This window comes from Sinocyclocheilus grahami, unplaced genomic scaffold, assembly GCF_001515645.1.
Source record: "Sinocyclocheilus grahami isolate Dianchi unplaced genomic scaffold, SAMN03320097.WGS_v1.1 scaffold234.1, whole genome shotgun sequence".
NCBI lineage: Eukaryota > Metazoa > Chordata > Actinopteri > Cypriniformes > Cyprinidae > Sinocyclocheilus > Sinocyclocheilus grahami.
In genome coordinates this window covers 1,443,076-1,459,151 of record NW_015505413.1, presented here as the reverse complement: position 1 = coordinate 1,459,151, position 16,076 = coordinate 1,443,076, and the positions used below count along the sequence as shown (strand labels likewise).

At 34.0% G+C, this 16,076-nt stretch overlaps 1 protein-coding gene across 1 annotated transcript in view; it reads left to right on the top strand.

Annotated features, from left to right (window-relative positions):
• LOC107597675 (anaphase-promoting complex subunit 1-like) overlaps positions 1-16,076 on the top strand; it is an 81,768-nt gene that overhangs the window by 23,243 nt on the left and 42,449 nt on the right. The window contains 9 exon segments of the mRNA XM_016288840.1: positions 1,355-1,446; positions 4,306-4,454; positions 7,694-7,719; positions 7,721-7,761; positions 9,086-9,122; positions 9,250-9,323; positions 10,833-11,011; positions 11,872-12,098; positions 14,149-14,267. Of these exon segments, the coding sequence (XP_016144326.1) occupies positions 1,355-1,446; positions 4,306-4,454; positions 7,694-7,719; positions 7,721-7,761; positions 9,086-9,122; positions 9,250-9,323; positions 10,833-11,011; positions 11,872-12,098; positions 14,149-14,267 (944 nt within the window).

The following is a 16,076-nucleotide window of genomic DNA, read 5'->3' as shown; positions in this document are numbered from 1 at the left end:
ATATATATATATATATATATATATATAAAATGAAACGCACATGATTTTCAATTATTTATATATTTACATGTATTCAACATCAATCTGTATAATCAAATATATAAAATAAAACATGTTTTTAAATTATTTATATGTAGTCAATACAGTGTATAATCAACATACTTATGTATTTCATATAGATTCAAATAGATAAAACCTAATAAGGAAAAAACAACCTTGTTGAAAAATTTTTTTTATTATATATTATTAATTTCTACAATGTCCTGACAGAAGTCAGTTTAAAAAAATACTCCTAACTTTTTAAGATTGCTCAGATGTGTCTCTACTTTGTCAGATATTTATGAGTTTTTTTCAGTAGATGGAGCTGACAGTCAGTTTGAAACCATCCTGTATTCTCAATTCATTCGTAACCAAAGATGGATTTATCATTTCATTCATTAATATTTGTAATGACAGTACACATTTTTATATATCTGATGGTATATTGACTCATACTGACTGAAGTAAAGCCCATGTTTTGTGAGAAACTGGAAGAAGCAGGAGGTTGTACCCAAAGATAAATCATGTTTAGAACTTGTTTAGATGAACCCAAACATTATTACTGTATTTGTATTACTCTGTTTACAAATAAAAACCATGTCGTAATTTTTGTGATATTCACAATGTATTCAAATAGATAAAACCTAATAAGGAAAAAACAACCTTGTTGAAAAATTTTTTTTATTATATATTATTAATTTCTACAATGTCCTGACAGAAGTCAGTTTAAAAAAATACTCCTAACTTTTTAAGATTGCTCAGATGTGTCTCTACTTTGTCAGATATTTATGAGTTTTTTTCAGTAGATGGAGCTGACAGTCAGTTTGAAACCATCCTGTATTCTCAATTCATTCGTAACCAAAGATGGATTTATCATTTCATTCATTAATATTTGTAATGACAGTACACATTTTTATATATCTGATGGTATATTGACTCATACTGACTGAAGTAAAGCCCATGTTTTGTGAGAAACTGGAAGAAGCAGGAGGTTGTACCCAAAGAGAAATCATGTTTAGAACTTGTTTAGATGAACCCAAACATTATTACTGTATTTGTATTACTCTGTTTACAAATAAAAACCATGTTGTAATTTTTGTGATATTCACAATGTTGTTGAATACCACTGTTAGTATTAGTAACAAGTCTTGAGATGTACAGCCGTCAGACCACGGATCCCAATCATCATGCAGTTTGTTAAACTGTGCCGTATGAGTCACGCTCTGGTTTGGCTCTTATACTAGTTTTAGTGTATATATTGACCGCCTGATGACTCTTTTACCACTAATCATTTTTTTCTCTCTCGTTTCATTAGGGACCTGCAACTGGAGGATTTCATTGATCTGTACTGGCGCGATTACCCCTCATTCATCAAAACGTTCAAGGAGGCCTGCGTGATTGATCAAGGTACGAGGCCGATCAATGCGGTCAGGGCCCCTCATTAGCAGCTAAAGGCATTTCTATTCATTTACCAGACAGTGCTGACTTGTTAAGAGGAGTTCGGCCCGATGTGCTTCTAGCCATGTTTAGGGTTTGAGTGACAGGCCTTGTTGCCATTGGGATTCTGTTGGTTGTTGGTAGTTGACACACAAAAAAGACATGCAATTTTTCAACTTCTAGACTTAAAGTCCCCCTGTAGTGAAAATCAAGTTTTTATGTTGTTTATTTGTCTATGTGGTGTTTTTAATATGCTTTTAGACAAACCATGTGCCAATCTATTAATCAACACCATCGCTGAATATTTTCTCCTTAAATCTGTAGTTTCCCAAAGGCTGACCCAGAAATATGGTTTGAAACAGCCCTCGGTTTGCTACGTCACAAACCAATAACCAATCACGTCAAGGGATCGATTCCTATCACTAGCATGCAAAATATACCAATACCAGCACAAAACCAAAAATAAATCAGAGCAAAAAACCCATGAAGCTGTGGTTTAATGTGAATTTAGAACCGCTAACTTGCATTATAACCCGTGGCAAGAGTGTAAAAGTAGCCCGGAATCAGACCCACCTCTCCCGAATTAACAATCACAAACGGCTGCATTCGAGTCTTCAAGGCATTTTAGGACACAACATCGTCAAATAAGTAACTTTAATGAATGTTACAGTATTCACTGTATTTGTCCACTAGTAAAAACATAGTTTTATCAGACATTATCAGTGTATGCCATTGTTTTGCGGTTACTACAGTTCAGTGGATCAGGAGGCGCTGGCTGGTGTGACTGAGTGGAGGCGGGACTAATTTGCATATTCATAGATCAGCGTATAGTAAATGAGGCAAGGGTGTAGAGTTACATCCAAGCTATTTTAAGGCATGAGAAAATTATTTTCGCAAGAAAAAACATTTAAATATGTCATTTTGATGATCAAAGATAAGTTTTAAGGGATAAAATATTTGACTACAGGGGGACTTTAAGGTTATAAAAACCCAAGGAAATGGTCTAACATAGGCATTTTCGTTTAAGGTCTTGTCTTGTATATCTTTATGTACACTCCCCTGAACCAGTGTTAGTATAGTATTATTCATATACGATTATAATTTGAACTAATATTTCTAATTATCTTTTATTTTTAGCTTCCGTCATTTTATTTACATTTTTTGACATTTTGTTGCGTGCTTCTGCAATTTCTATTACTATACAAGACCAGTACTATTACTCTTACTATTTAGGTTTAATTCATTTTTATTTCAGTTTTTATTTATTTTATTTCCAGTTAGCCGTTTTAGTGCATCAACTTAAACTAAATGAAAATGAGAAATGTTGCCCTGGCAAATACCTGAAATAAAATTTTCATGTAATATTTATATTTTATTTTATTTTATTTTAATAAAATTGATTTCAATAAACAGAAATGTTTCATAGTTTTAGTTAACAATAATAACCTGAACAGGAGAGTATGTCACAAATATTTTTCAGTAAGGTTGAATTAGAAATGATACAAGGATGAATTAATGTAAGGGTGTATTAAATAGATTTTTTGGTTACACTTTATTTTAAGGTGTCATTGTTACAGTGTAATTATACATTTAAGCACTGAGTAATATTAATTAACTACATGTACTTACTATATGGTTAGGGTTAGGATTAAGGTTTGGCTTAGGGTTACTTGCATGTAATTATGCATAATTAATTGATATTATAATAGTAAGTACATGCAATATGTGTAACAAGGACACCTTAAAATAAAAGTGTTACCGATTTTTTTTTAAAATAAATGCTTAAAAGAAATTAATTAGCATTCATTTTAAAATACATTTAATAATTTTATTCAGCAAGGATGCATTAAATTAATTACGTTGACATTTTTATTTAAAAAAGGCTGTTCTTTAGGGATGTAACGATTCACTCAACTCACAATTTTGATTTCACAATTCAATTCACAATTTATTTATTTTTTAACTAAATGAGATTTAAGACAAATTATAAATGAAATGTGTCCTTTTATTATTGCTTGGACAAAATACTGTAAGTTTCTTTGTGAAATTGAAATATAACACTATAATAATATACTAATATAGCACTTGTATATTATTGCTCTTTTGTTGGTTTTGATTGCTTCTATTGTCCTCATTTGTAAGTCGCTTTGGATAAAAGCATCTGCTAAATAAAATTTTTATACAATGTAAATGTAAATAACAAAACTACATTGACATTTTAAAACAAGCCCCAAATCAAATAAATAAGTAATACAAATAAAATAAATCTCTTCATATAAACAAACTAAAGCTTTGTCTGTGCTCTTAACATTTAAAATGAGAGGCAACCACTGCATTTTAATCTTGATCCAAACAAAGATGCTGCATACAGCCAACATGAGCTGTTTTTAATCTAAATTAGATTGTATAATTTCGAAATTTGAAGCAAAAACAGAATGGTTTGACTTCTTTTTTTGTGAAACCGAAACAGCAGACGAGCTGAATGAGAAACAGATTCACTCTCTGCCAGCAGGTGGCGCTTAAACCATTTCTTTGGTTTCCGCTGTAAACAAAGCAGCGCTGCGCTTATGAACTTTAATATGCATTATACAGAGGCAAGAGGAAAAGAAAAAAATACCATCTAAACTTTTCTAAAGACAGTAAGTTCCCTTCAGACATACATTCATATAAACTCCTACCCCTAAATGAATCGCTATTTGTTTAGCATCTCAGCCGATTTGAATCATCACGTATTTGAATCGATTTTCAACCGGCTCGCTGTTAATCGTTACATCCCTGCTGTTCTTTTAATATTTATATTCTGCTGTCATGTCTTTCATCCATGTGCAGCTCAGATGGAGCTGATGACTTGGCCGGTGTTCCTAGATGGGGAGGCCCCGTGTGTGTTCAGCTGGCTCAGTCGCTGTCTGAGAGAGCAAGATGTGGCGCCTTTTCCTTATCTGCCTGGCATCTGTGAGAGAACCAAACTACTGGTGCTGGTAAGGACCCAAATCCTCCCTGTGCCACTGAATGTGGTCTTTTTACCTGGTTTTATAGGTGCACTCCATCTGTATTCTACAACCCAGTTGACTCCTGAAAAACACAGGTGCTCACATCCTTCTCTAATTGTTCTACAGTCTGACCAGCTTAGTCCAATTCACAAACGCATGACTGTTATGAGAAGTTCTTTCAGTGAATCATTCAAAAAGCCTTCCAAACTTAGTTTGAATCAGTCTGACGAATCTTTAACTCAATAAACTCACTGAATCAGTCAGAGCGGTCCTGACTCACTCGCTGAGCTGCAAGCTGTCATTATATTCAATGATGTCCATCTCGAAATTAAGTTTTGTTTAACGGTTTGTGAAAATTAGTGTTATTACTGCCTGCTGACTGTGACCAATAACGCAGTTAGAGATTGACGTTAAAGTAATTTAGAGAATAGACTGCATTTAAATCTGATTTTCAATCCCAAAACATTGCAGATACCGTTCAAAATTTGGGAGTTGGTAAGATTTTTTTATGCATAAGAGGTTTCTTATGCTCACTGAGGCTGCAATTATATAATCAAAAATACAGTAAAAACAGAAAAACTGTGAAAAAATATTACTTATTAATATAACTGTTTTTTATTTAAATATAGTGTAAAATGTAATTCATTCCTGTGACGCAGAGCTGAATTTTCAGCATCATTACTCCAGTCTTCACTGTCACGTGATCCTTCAGAAATCATTCAGGTTCTGATTTGCTGCTCAAGAAACATTTCTTATTGTTAGCAATATTTAAAACCATTGTGCTGCTTCATATTTTTGTGGAAACTGTGATTCATTTAATTTTTCAAGAGTCTTTGATGAACAGAAAGTTCAAAAGAGCATGTATTCAATAGAAATCTTTTGTGACATTATAAATGCATTTGCTGTCACTTTTGATCACATTATTGCGTCTATTCTGAATAAAAGTATTAATTTCTTTAAAACAGGGGTGCCCAAACTCGGTCCTGGAGGGCCGGTGTCCTGCAGAGCTTAGCTCCAACTTGCCCCAACACACCTGACTGGAAGTTTCTATGACTAGAAAGAGCTTGATTAGCTGGTTCAGGTGTGTTTAATTGGGGTTGGAGCTAAATTCTTCAGGACACCGGCCCTCCAGGACCGAGTTTGGGCACCCCTGCTTTAAAACAATCTAACTGACCCCAAACTTCTGAACTGGATGATGCTCAACAGGGAGAGCTAACAGTGAGCAGAGGAACCGGGTGTCCTGCCCTTAACTCACACACATGTTCTATATAAATGTCAAGCAGTTAGATGGCAAAGTGCTGCAAGCTAATCATAATGACATTTTGCGAGCACCGAGTCGTCCTGTGAGTGTGTACATGAGCGGGTCAGATGCCCCGCCTTGATTAGTCCGTGGAAGTGGTGGTCTGAATCACTCGAGAGGGCGATAGGAGAGGTCACAGGTGTCATGGTGTGTTTGTTTGTTTTGTACTTCCTTCCATCAGGCAAAGCGAAGTGACGCACAACCCCACCGAGGTGCTGACAAACCGTTACGCAATTATGGGTTGTGTTTACCCCACCGTTCCCGTCCCTTAGATTAGAGTCCAGAACATTAGTGCATCCATTTTATCCCTCTGTACTTACACTCCCCCTGCCTGTCTCTCTCTCTCTCTCTCGCTCTCTCTCTCTCTCTTTTCCAACCCCTTTCTTTCTCCCTATTATATTTAGTGGTAATTGCTAAGGAAAGCATCAGCATTACTATGGCTCATACGGTACATAGAGTTGTGTTTTTTTGCGGAGTGGGTTGAGGAGAGGTCTGGCGTTCTTTTTCTAAGATATCAGACTTAAGATTTTTACCTGTTTGGACACTTAAATAAATAGGCCCTTAGACATTGAATAAAGAATCAGAGCCATATCTATCCTGAAGAAAAACAAATGGTGTTAGACTTGCATTTAAAATCTACATTTTGAAGTTGAAAGACTGGAATAGTATTAGTAAAATGTGTGTTAAAGCATGCTCGGATAACCTTTAATTTACAACTTTCTTGTTTGACACTTTCGAAGCTTCCTATCTAGTCTCTGCCTGTGTATTTACAGTCTGTTCAGAAGTATTTAATTAACAGGTTGATTATACAAGCACAACTTGTGAGAAAGAACTAGTCGTTAGATCTGCCAAAGTTTACCAGGTTATTAGTGGTTTCAAAAACATTCGGATTTCAAAGATATTCAGAGTTTTGCTTAAGCCACTAGTAGTAAGTAAAACTAGTTGTCCACAAGGTTAACTTGGTCAATGAACAGATAAGTGATGTTTTAGTATTATACTGTTATAGTTTTCGTTAATATTTTGAATTAGCTTTATTTTTATATTTTTTAGTTTAATATTGTCATTTATGTGCTTTTGGCTTTTTTAATATTTCTAAATAGTTTTAATTTATTTTCATTTCAGTTTTAGTTTTATTTCCATAAATTTGAGTAGTTTCAGCTAATTTTATTCATTAGTTGGAACTTATATCACTTATTTTATTTGATTTATTTCTGCTTTATTTCAGTTAACAAAATGTTTATTATTATTCTTTTTTTTAAATAGTTTTAGTTAACAGTAACTAACAGTAACCACGTTGGGGCAAAACCTGAACATCTGAGGCTATGACTAAATCCATTCGTCCTGCTTTATTTCTCAACTGTATTTTGGGCATTTTATTAGTTTTTGTTCATGATCATTTGATTTATTTTTATTTCAGATATATTTTAGTTCTTCAGCTTAAGCTTATTTCATCTTGTTGCCAAGGAAACATTTCAAATCTTTCATTGTAGTATTTTATTTTAGCTTTATTTTTCACTTAATAAAAATCAGTTTTAAAAGTTTATTTAACAACAAAAACATTGGAACAGATTTCGGGCCAATGCAATGCCAATAACTCCATGCTGTCTTACTGCTTAATTTCTGAGTGACAAAATGTGCTTTTGTCATTTTTATTAGGTTTTTTTTCTCATAATAATTTAAATTTCTCAGCTGTATTTGAACTTGATGTTCTGAATGAGCCATATTACCTGTGATCTGCGGTTGTTATGCTTGCAGTCATGCATGTGGTTGATGACTGCGCTCCTGCATCGCGTCATGATGAAACATGTTTATTCTCCCCTCACATGACTGTCATGACAGCAGCAAACCAAAACCACACAGGTGCTGTCCCACTGCTAATACTAACTCTCGTTGCGCCCTGTCCTCTTCCTCTCTGTCTGTCTCTCAGAGTTATGCCCTGTACGTGGTCGGAGATCTCGACAAACATGTTGAAATACCTCTCCAGGCTGTCAGCAGGTGGGCTGCATGTGTGTGAGATTAGTGGCTAATGAGAGGCTCTTTACTCTCCTCAGGCCTGACACTAGACTTCCTGTCAAGCATGTACATTAATAAATAGGAGGATAAATTCATTTATTTATTACATTACACATGACAATTTGGATGCACTAATGTAAACTTTTTGGCCGATACTGATACTATGTATCATAAATTTGAAAACCAGATTGTTCATCACCAATGAACAAGTAGCTGAAATTTTAAGGCTAGTCCAAACTGAAAATTCAGTTTTGCTTTTTCTGAGTAACTCCATTGGTTTTGCATGGGTTACTTTAGAATAGAGAAATAATTTTGCACATAAATGGGCTTTTGCATTAAACACAAATTTTGTGTAAATCGTTCAAAAAATTATTCTTGTATGAATTGTCCTATTCGATTAAATGCGACAATTTATGTAATGTTTTTTAAAGTGCGCAGAGGTTTGTTTGTGTTTCTTGATTAAGGCCTAACATTAGTGTTGCTCTAACTGCATATATATTAATCGGTTGTAATAATCAGACAATTATTTAAATGTTTAAAAAATAAAATTCATTGCAGTCAGTTCACAAATATTTGTATATAAAATGTATTTTAGACAGACAGAGTCTGGGACAAAAACTCTTGTTATCTGTATCTATAATAATTGTTATATGCGGATAGTTTTCATTAGCCCTTATCAGATGACCAGTGTATGTTGCTGTTTATTTATTAATTTTTCGAGCCTACGCTACTATTTGATAGTTTGGGGGTGGTAAGATTTAATGTTTTTGAAAGAAGTCTCCTATTTTCACTAAGGCTGCATTTATTTATACAGAAAAACAGTAGTTTTGAAATATTACAATTTAATTTTTCTATTTGAATGTGTTGTAAAATGTAATTTATTCCTGTGATCAAAGCTGAATTGTCAGCATCATTACTTCAGTCTTCAGTGTCACATGATCCTTCAGAAATCATTCTAATATGCTCTTTTACTGCTCAAGAAACCGTTGTGCTGCTTTATATTTTTGTGGAAACAATTTGTTTAGGATAAATATAAAGTTCATAAGAACAGCATTAATTGGAAATGGAAATCTTTTGTAGTATTATGAACGTCTTTGTCACTTTTGATCAATTTAATGCAGCCTTGCTGAATAAAAGTATTAATTTCTTTAAAAAAAAAAAAACTTGCTGGCCCTAATATATTGAATATGGTAGTGTATATTTAATTTTTTCATACTCCAGCATTTCAAGTATATTTGATAATGCAAAATCCAAGGAAAATGAATAGGTGAGTGTATAACATTTTTTTTGGTCCATGTTTTCACAGGGCAAAAGAAAAACATGAGTGATCCTTTTCTGAGAAGGTACCTATGGTTTATGATTATTGTCATGTGGCCTTATGTTAGTTTTTCTAGATAAGTCTCGGCTCATAAATTCTAGTCAGCTGATTTAGTTTCTCCAGTGTGTTTGATTGTGGGGTGTGTTTCACAGGCAGAGCAGCGTGAAGCCCACACCTTCATCTGAATGCCTGGCTGAGAAGCTGGTGGTGTGGTTGACCTCTGCAGGTCAGAGTGACACAATCAACACAAGTACACACATGCAAATATGAGTGCTTGCCCTGTAGGGGTGTAACGATCCATCGATTAAATGTCTAACAATACGATGTATCAATGCCACACGGAAAATATCGCTATCTGTAGTATAAATAGGCACCTTATTTTGACACTGTCCACATTTTCACCAATGTCCGTCTATGCATTGTCGGGACGATAAGATTCTGCCTGTAGGGCGAGCGTAAAAGACGCTCGGGATAGTTGACGGAATTGTCGAGCGCTTGTGAGAATTACCTAGTTGGCGAATATCCTAGTAAACACAGTCGGTTAGAACTATGTCTTAACGTAAACAGTTGAGAAAACGCATGTGTATTAGTATATTGGATCCATGCTTTCTTTAAAGAGAAAGCAGACTAACAGAAAACTTCTGTCAAAGAAAAAAATCTCTCACTGATTTTGACTGAACAACTTTTATAAGGATTAATCTATATTTAATTTATACATTGAAGATGATGCAGTGTTATTTTACATTTGATTATTACATTTCTGTACCTGAAAATGTATTTTAGATCTACCTGAAAAGCACTGTTTATTTAATTTGTGTCTTTGTTATATTGTATTTATTTTCTGCTATTGCTTGTAATTTAGTTATCTGTAGAAAAGGTTTTTAGCACTGAGTGCATAGTAGCAGCCAAAAAAAGTCTCAAATAAAGTTATTTTTTTTAAATGAATTTTTCTACATTAATGTATTTTTTCCTACAACTGGAGTACCTTGTTTGTGTTGTTTCCTAATGAGGATTTACATTATTTTACACATTGCATATTTTAGCACAGAAGCCTGAAAGACGGTCTTTTTTTCAATTATTTATTTTTCTTTATTATAAAAAAACAACAACTGTAGACCTATTTTTTGTTGTGAATGTCCCAATTGAGGAACAGGATGTGAAAATGTAAGATAAATGTTCATGTTATGTTTTAGTTGCATTTGTGAGTTAATAAAAATGTAGATGGTTGTTTAAAATAGGTATATAATATAATAGTATCGGTATATCGATCAATATTCTCCTGTATTGAATCGTATCGAAATCGTATCGCTGAGTATGAGAATCGATATCGTATCGTATCGTGAGAAACCATCCGATTTACATTTCTACTTTAATTTTACTTTGCATGATTATGTTGCTATGCCGTGACAGTAGTTTTCCTGAAGGAGAAAGACCCGTTTGGACCCGTTTCAGAAAACAACATAAGTAAAATCGAATTTGTGTTCAAGTACATGTGTAAAGTATGTTTCAGACTTTATACTGGCCTCACAATACTACTAAAGCTCCTAAATTTCTATCAAATTTAGCTTTGAATGTAGATGTTTGGTCAAAATCCACCTGCTCATATCCTGCTGCCTCTGTTGGTTTAGCTAAGTTTACATTAGATTAGATATATAAGATCTTATATCCTGTTACGGGATATGTGACTAAACACTATTTTACATGCTTGTTTTTTGTTTGCTTTTTTACACCTCAGGATGTACACTGAAGGATCTGGAGTCGGTTCCGTTTGGTGTGGCTCTGCCAATCAGAGACGCCATCTACCTGTGCAGAGAGCATCCCTGCTCTGATTGGTCTGAGGAGGTCTGCGCTCTGATTGGACGACAGGACCTGACCAGACAAGCTCACAAAGTGACCCTGGCCAATCGTAAATCGGTAGGAAAGTGAATCAGATGTAAAGAAACTAGATCTTGCTTTGCCATTTGAGTTTTATTATTATTGGTTTATTATTATGAAAAGTGTTAATGTATTAGTATTAATATTTTGAATTAGCTTTTATTTTTATATTTTCAGTTTTCATTCTAATTTTAGATTCATTTGTGCTTTTGTAATTTTCATTATTTTTAGTGCTTTAAAAAAAATTGAATGTAGCTTTATTTTTCAGTTTTAACAATTTTAGTACTTCAGCTTCAAATTTTTTAAGGTCAAGTTTTTCATTTGATATTTTAAAAAGTATTTTTAATAATGCTCAACATAGATTTAGTTAACAATAGCAGCACTGGTTTTACTAGATACAATGCAAATTATACTGTATTAAGACAATAGTAAAAGAACAAGTCATAGAAGACAAAAACATTTTACAAAAGGTGCCTGAATATTTTAACTGTTGCTTTCATTTTGATCGTGCTTCTAATATTACTTATATTATTCATGTGTTCACACTTGCGTATTCATTATCATACAAAGTGTCAAATAGAAACCTAGGGCACATAGCAGGGCTCAAAACAAATTTATAAAGCTATTTTTGCCTTTCTAAAAACAATGTTGAATTATTGTCTCCTGGATGGTGGCTTTGCTGAAAATAACTCCCGTCCCCAGTTAAAACAACTACTGTCTGAATAGAGCCGAAGACTTGAATATGGTATTTAAGACCAGTATTTTCTAGCGTAATTACTGTAATTCTGAATTGATGAAGTGAATGCTGCATTATAAAGTAATTATAAAAGAACTGAATTGTCCACACTCAAGGACAATGTAATTTCTTTGTTCATTCAGTGTGTTTGTGTTTTCTCTAGACTGTGGGTCTGAATGTTATGCTTGAGCCACCGGTCACCAGTGAAGCCGACGAGGAGGAGGATGGTATGACAGACCTGCACCCAGAGGTGACAGGGCTGATCTGGAGTCAGGATCTGAGGGTGCAGGAGGTCCGCCGTCTGCTCCAGAGCTCCAGACCCATCCGGGTCAATGTGCCCCACCTGCCTGAAGTCAGTGACCATGAGTACATAGAGGAGAAGGAGAACAAGTGAGCATACTCCGTATTAAAACAAAATGTTCTTTAACATCCACGGAACCTTTCTATTCCACAAAAGGTTCTTTATAGTGGAAAAAGGTTATTTAGATTAGGAAAAAGGGGTTCTTTGAGGAACTGTTCACAGAAAGCTTCTTTGGAGAACCAAAGACAGTTCTTCTATAACTTTTACTCTTAAAAATAAAGGTTCTTTATTGGCATCTATGGTTCCATGTAGAACCTTTAACATCCAAGGAACCTTGCTATTCCACAAAAGGTTCTTTATAGTGGAAAAAGGTTATTTAGATTAGGAAAAAGGGGTTCTTTGAGGAACTGTTCACAGAAAGCTTCTTTGGAGAACCAAAGACAGTTCTTCTATAACTTTTACTCTTAAAAATAAAGGTTCTTTATTGGCATCTATGGTTCCATGTAGATCCTTTAACATCCAAGGAACATTTCTATTCCACAAAAGGTTCTTTATAGTGGAAAAAGGTTATTTAGATTAGGAAAAAATTGTTATTTTAGGAACTGTTCACAGAAAGCTTCTTTGGAGAACCAAAGACAGTTCTTCTATAACTTTTACTCTTAAAAATAAAGGTTCTTTATTGGCATCTATGGTTCCATGTAAAACCGTTAACATCCAAGGAACCTAAGCACAACAAATAATTTTAAATGTAAAGATTCCAAAAGGTTTTTTTTTTTCTTTTTTCTTCAGCGATGCCATAGAAGAGCCATTTGTGTTTAAAACACCAGTACAAGCGGCCAAATACAGTAGTATATCTCCAAAATGTTGGCGAAACAGTGGATGTAATGAAGCAAACCATTATCATATATTTTGGGAATGCCTACATATTCAAGAATACTGTAAAGAAATACAGGAGGCTCTTGAATATGTTTTTTAGAAGAGACATACCTCTAGAAAGCAAATTGCTGTATTTTGGCTGTATATATCCAGATATAGTAACAGCAGATAATAAATACCTGATGGGTGTGCTTTTGGCAGCCAGCAAGAAAGCAATCACATGTAAATGGTTAAAACAAAAGAGACCAACTTTAGACTACTGAATAGATGTGACCATAGAGAAGAGAAGAGAAGAGAAGGTCTGATTTTGTTGTTATAAATAAATAAAAGATGATCAATATATAGATAGATATATGTAATATAATATATGCTTGTGTGTGTATATGTACATGTTTGCGAATATGCATGTACTCTGTTTAATATCTATATACATAATGAAGGTCATTTGAGGTTACTCTGGATGGAATTGAGTTAGGACACATGCTCTCACCCTGGATGTATATAGTTTTTTTTTTTATACATTTTATTTTAATGTTACTTTTCTATGTAAAAAGGAAAGCAGGTTATACTTTGAAATGATTTAAAGAAGGTTGAGTATAATTTATAGTTAAACATACTAGGTAATTGTACATAATTGTACAAGATGGTTGCATTGAGCATTGTATGTAACTTGAAATATGCTACATGATTGTACTCAAATGAATGTTCACAATAAACAAAAATAAAATAGAAAAAAAAAGAAGAGCCATTTGTGGTTCTCCTAAAAAACCTCTCAGTGAATAATGCATAAAAGAACCGTTTATTCTTAGTTTGAAGAACATTGTAAAAATCTAAAGAACCTTTATTTTATTTTATTTTATTTTTTTACTATGAAGAGTCTTTTGTGCAATGAAAATGTTCCATGGATTTCCTGGAAAGATTCAATCAATGCAAATAAAAAAGCTTTATTTTTAAGAGTGTATGGTGGAAAAAGGTTCTTTATATAAAAAAAAAATATAATAATATATATATATATATATATATTTTTTTTTTTTTTTAAATTGTAAATGATTCTTCTGTGGCTTCACTGCTAATAACTGCCCTTCATTTTTAAAAGTGTTGCTGCAAAACCTGCTTTTTTAACCTTCCTATTTTTTTAGAGTGTAGGTTTCTTCTAAGTGAAGAAAGTAAACACAAATATGCTGAAATGCGCCCTGTTCTTCTCTAAATCTCTGCCATTCTCTACACTTAAATTCAGCATTGCTCTTCTTATTTTTGTTGCAGGCTGCTGCAGTTGTGCCAGCGCACCATGGCTCTTCCGGTGGGACGGGGACTCTTCACTATTTTCTCATACCATCCTGTGCCAACCGAACCACTCCCTGTGCCCAAACTCAACCTGACTGGTACTCTCATAAACCACCGCCCATGCTTTTGAAGTGTCCTAATGAATAGTTTTACAGGGCTACGAATGCAGTTTTTAAGATCCCTGTTGAATTTTGTTTGGCAGTAACTGTGCCCAGACGTTGCAAACCTCCCACCATTCCCACCACAGTGTTATATCTTTCACTATCTTCAACAATTTCACGTCAGTTGAAAAGAAAACGTTTGCCCAGGACCCTTATTGGTCTTTGCTGTTTTTTTAAGGCAAGCATCACCATTGCTCATATGTTGGGATTTGAACAACAAAAATATCATGCTGACTTTTGAATGGCCTTTTTCAAACTGGGCTACTAAGTAATGATCCTGAACACCCTAGCAACTGTGTAGCAACACTCCAGCGACCACACTCAAAAAAATATTCAAAAATGTAAGATTTATGTATTTGAATTGCATATAAAATTTCCATTTTAACTAGTGCTGGGCAACGATTAATCGCGATTAATCGCATCCAAAATAAAAGTTTTTGTTTATTTAGTGTGTGTGTGTACTGTGTATATTTATTATGTGTATATATAAAGACACACACATACAGTATACTGTATGTTTAGAAAATATTTATATGTATTTACATTTATATTCATACAATTTATATTATATATAAATATTTAATATATAAACATAACATATTTTTCTTAAATATATACATGCATGTGTGTATTTATATATACATAATAAATATACACAGTACACACACAGATATATTATGTAAACAAAAGCTTTTATTTAGGATGCGATTAATCACGATTAATCGTTGCCCAGCACTAATTTTAATTAAAAAAATTTTTTTAACGTAATGCGAATCATATTTGTCAGTCATACATGAATGAACCAGGTAAGAAACAGGCAAGATTTCTGCACTCTATCTAGTGCATATTTACTATCTGCATCTGATTTTTGATTTGGTATTTCTTAAAAAGAAATCATGTTTTTAAAATGCATTTATCCAAATGGCTTAGAATCATAATAAATCTGATCACTATGAAAACAGATCAGTGTATTTGGTTAAACAGTATGAACATTGTGAAACTATGGCTAGCTGTGGAACAAGCAATATTCAGTTATATAATGTTTGAGATTGAAACAAATGGGATTTATTGATGATAGGGCTGGGTATCGAGTTCGATACTTTTTAGGCACCGACCGAATTGCCTCGATACTATCGAGTATCGAAAAACGTCTCGTCGTTCGGTACCAAATTTCGATACCTAAGGGGTTAATCTCATCAACGTCAGTAAGGCACAGATCGATCAGTGTTTGACATCCGCGAGAGCGATGCGAAAATGTACAGAGCAGTCTGCTCGTGGTATCTTACTATGGCCTAATACACCGATAGATCTGCACAGTCGGGCCGCGTCACGCGCCACACTCAGAGATGTGGCTCACACGTGAGTATTTAGTGTGAATGCGTCCCAGCCCCCGTAGCTGTAAGGCGTTTTTATATTTAAAATACAGTTAGTTAGGCAACATCACACAACGTTTTCACCATTACGACTGTTTAATAGTTCTATAAACAGTTCAATAAGCAAATACAATAATATTAGGTCACTTACATTTTAGGCAGAAACAGCCACAGCAACCAGACGATTCATTGCTGATTGATTCCATGTTTTGAACGAATTGGTTGAGTCAAAGTTTCATTAGCCCACGCATAAACATCTGATGAATCTGCCGTTTGAGCGAATCGTTTGAATGAACGACTCAATGACTCACTCATTGAACGCTCACTACTGGCACCTACTGGAGTTTTAATTTAGTTGAAAAGTATCATTTCC